Source organism: Candoia aspera, chromosome 4 (genome assembly GCF_035149785.1).
Source record: "Candoia aspera isolate rCanAsp1 chromosome 4, rCanAsp1.hap2, whole genome shotgun sequence".
NCBI lineage: Eukaryota > Metazoa > Chordata > Lepidosauria > Squamata > Boidae > Candoia > Candoia aspera.
Genome location: NC_086156.1, coordinates 90,965,487 through 90,969,181, shown reverse-complemented (window position 1 = coordinate 90,969,181; position 3,695 = coordinate 90,965,487). Strand labels below are relative to the sequence as shown.

Genomic DNA, 3,695 nt, shown 5'->3' with positions numbered 1-3,695 from the left:
GGGATGTGGTGGATGAAATTGAATAATATAAGAGTGACAGAAATGACTTTTTCAAGACAGGGAGAAGAGAACCATTCTGTCTACTTGCAGAAATAAACATCTGGTCAGAATGATCTCAATCCTTATTTAACTTAGTACTTTGTCAAAACCTGATGCACTGGCACTATACCTATTTAAATATTTGAAACAGTTACAAGAGAGAGAGAGAGATTAAGTATGAAACAGATTAATCTGATCTCCATTTTGGGGTTACTATGTCTAACATGAATATTTTAAAAAAATAATTAATTAAATAAATAATTATCAAATTTGTCGCTGCCCATCTCCTTCCACCAGAGGGACTCTGATTATATATATATATATATATATATATATATATATATATATATATATATTAAAAATCCCTTCTCACCCCTATGGGTGGTATCATCTTCCTGAACCTTGGGTCCTCTACCAGAGGCCTGGGAGTTTGAGGGTTCTGCGCAGTATCTTAGCTGTTCCTAGCACTGCACTCTTCTGGACAGAGAGCTCTGATGTTGTTCCTGGGATCTGTTGGAGCCACTTTCCCAGCTTGGGGGTCACAGCCCCGAGTTCCCCTACCACCATGGGGACCACTTTGGCCTTCACTTTCCACATCCTCTCAAGTTCCTCCTTCAGGCCCTGGGACTTCTCCAGCTTCTTCTTCTTGATGTTGCTGTCACTTGGAACCACTACATCTATCACCACCACTGTCTTCTGGTCCTTGTCTATTACCATGATGTCTGGTTGATTGGCCAGTACCTGCTCATCTTTCTGGATCTGGAAGTCCCACAGGATATTAGCCGTGTCATTCTCCACGACCTTTTGTGGAATCTCCCATCTGGACTTGGGAGGGTCTAGCCCATACGCTGTGCAGATGTCCCTGTACACAATGCCAGCAACTTGGTTGTGCCGTTCAGTGTATGCCTGCATCTTACACCCGAATTGATGGAATGAAAACAGACACACACACACACATATAATGAACTGCAGGTATTGTTCTATGATGTATCATAGAAAAGGTCTGTCTGTCTGTCTGTCTCTATCTATTTATCTATCCATCCATCTATCTATCATCTTTCTGAAGAACAAATGTAGTGTATGCGTAAGATGTTAGAGAAGTGGGGAGATCCTGGTCTATTCTCATTTGTGAAAGCTCATTGGGTGACTTCAGATCAATCATTCTTTCTTAGCCAAACCTACCATAGAGCTTGTTGTTGTGGGAAAAAAATAGGAGGCAGGAATACTATGTATGCTACCTGCCAGCTCCTGGCATAAAAATGGGGTTTAGGTTTAGTGGTTAAATAATCAAGATATTAAAACAAAAGCTATTAAATATCTGAAAACAAGAACCCACCCTCAAATTGAAATCAAGTTGTATGAATGCAATACATTAGTAATGAATACAAAGAAATATAACTGAAAATGCTAAATCACACCACAGTTGTACCATGCTTATAATTTTAGAAAGAGATCAATGACTGCAATCATGTCATGAATTGCTTGTTTTTTTTCAATATTTTCAGGAGAGCCTTTTGTATGTCCTTGTTCCTGAAGCTATAAATCAGAGGATTCAAAAGTGGTGGCACAGCTGTGTACAAAACAGCAGAAAGCAAGTCCACAGAAGGAGTAGAGAGAGATTTGGGCCTCATATATGAAAATACAGCTGTGATGATAAACAAAGAAAAAACAGTTAGGTGGGGAGTGCAGGTAGAAAACACTTTATGCCTGCTTTGAACTGATGGAATTTTCATCACTGCTGAGAAGATATAGGTATAGGAAGCAAAGATGAATGCAAAAATAAAGGAGTCCAAAAAGAACCCAAGAAGTATCAGCATTTGATTGACTTTTGTATCTGTGCAAGAAATCTTTTGTAATTGAGGAATGTCACAGAAATACTGGCCAATTGCTTTGGACCCACAGAAGTTTAATCGAAAAGTCATACCTGTTTCTAAGACCGCATGGATCAGGTTGCATATGAAGGAAATTGCTACCATTTGAATGCAGGCATTCCAGTTCATGATCAGCCTATATTGCAGAGGACGGCAGATAGCTACATAACGGTCATAAGCCATGATGGTCAACAAAGCAAGCTCACCACCAACAAATGTGACCATTAAAAAGATCTGAGTGACACATCCAGCAAAAGAGATCCCTTTGTTGTTTGTCAATGAAACTGCTATGGATTTTGGAACTGTTGTAGAGATGGAACAAATATCTAAAAAGGAGAGGTTGACCAAAAAGTAGTACATTGGACTGTGGAGGTGGTGGTCCACTACCACTGCTATTATAATGAGACAATTTCCTGTTAAGGCTGTCATGTAAACAATAAGAAACATCACAGAATGCAGTATTTGCAGATCCCGGTCATCAGAAAATCCCATCAGAACAAACTCCCTCACAGTAGATTGGTTGGCCATTTCATGTATTTGAGTCCTGCAGAAAGTAGTTAAATGACAGTCAGTTTTTGAAGAATCTAAATGACACTTTTTAGACCTCTTTAGGGTCCAGAAGTAATGTAGATTGAGACATGCTTACAGTCAGATGATGGTACAAACAACAGAATTTCTCACAGACTGCTCTTATTGCTGAAATCATCTAAAGAGATTCTACTGTAAGTACAGTAAGTTACTTATCTTGCATTTGCTCAATCTGGAGCCTTCTCTCCTTTGAACCTTATGAGGTTCATACTGTTAAATCTTAAAGACTACTGTTGAAGACCTGTCTTTACTTGGGCTTTTTCTGAACATTGGATTACTTATTTTTGCTTCTGAAGTTAGTTTTTCTACTGCCTCTTTTTTGTTTTTGTTTTTCCTGTGAGGTAGAGACAGAGAGAGAGAGAGGAGAGAGAGGCAGATTGTTTTGAACTGTCTTGAGATACAATTTTATAGGAAGAAATGTGAAATCTATTTATTTATTTATTTATTTATTTATTTATTTATTTATTTATTTGATTTGTCCCTGCCCATTTCCTCCCATTGGGAGACTATTTAAATGCATTAAATAGTATTGCTAATACTAAAAATAAAAATGTAATTGGCCTTTACTCCACCATTAGGATAGTTCTATACATAAGACAGCAGAGTCAGGTGTTGTCCACATCCCTATCCCTATCACACTATTAAAATATATAATAATATAAATATTATAACAACAACATAGGTAACTCATATTCCATTAAGACAGTATGTGGTTCATCTTATACTTATATAGAACTTTTTAAAGTTGTGTGTTCCATAGACTGCTAATAATTACATTAAACTCAATGTCACTCTCACTACCAAAATGTTGACCATCTTTAGAAACACTGGTCATTCATGGAGATTAACTCAAAAGATTGTACTTACCTTTGATCTCTTGAAGATCAGTGTATGATTCTGCTTGATGTGATCGTACTGGTTCATTCATATGTAGCAGAGAGCAATAAATATTATGTCACTGTTGTTTTCTGCAGTACTTCAGAGAGTCATCCCTTGGGGATTGTCACAATTCCATGAAGAAGCATTTTTGTTCCCAATGGACTTAGGAGCTGCATAATGGAATCACACTTGGTTTCTCAGTTGCACAACACACATTAAAAAAAAATGAAATAATATTATGGGTTGTGTTCTGATTCCAGTTTGTGGTTCATTGTATCACCACATTTACACAGAGTTTCATTCTTTCTGTTGTCTAGT

General features: G+C 37.4%; 1 protein-coding gene across 1 annotated transcript; it reads right to left on the bottom strand.

The window, feature by feature from the left end:
* Positions 1-1,505: 1,505 nt before the first annotated feature.
* Positions 1,506-2,438, bottom strand: LOC134497317 (olfactory receptor 14A16-like). Its single transcript, XM_063302985.1, has one exon. The coding sequence runs from the start codon at positions 2,436-2,438 to the stop codon at positions 1,506-1,508; it is 933 nt and encodes a 310-aa protein (XP_063159055.1).
* Positions 2,439-3,695: the final 1,257 nt, after the last annotated feature.

Coding starts and splice junctions, on each gene's coding strand:
- LOC134497317 (XM_063302985.1), bottom strand. CDS start 2,438: ATGGCCAACCAATCTACTGTGAGGGAGTTTGTTCTGATGGGATTTTCT.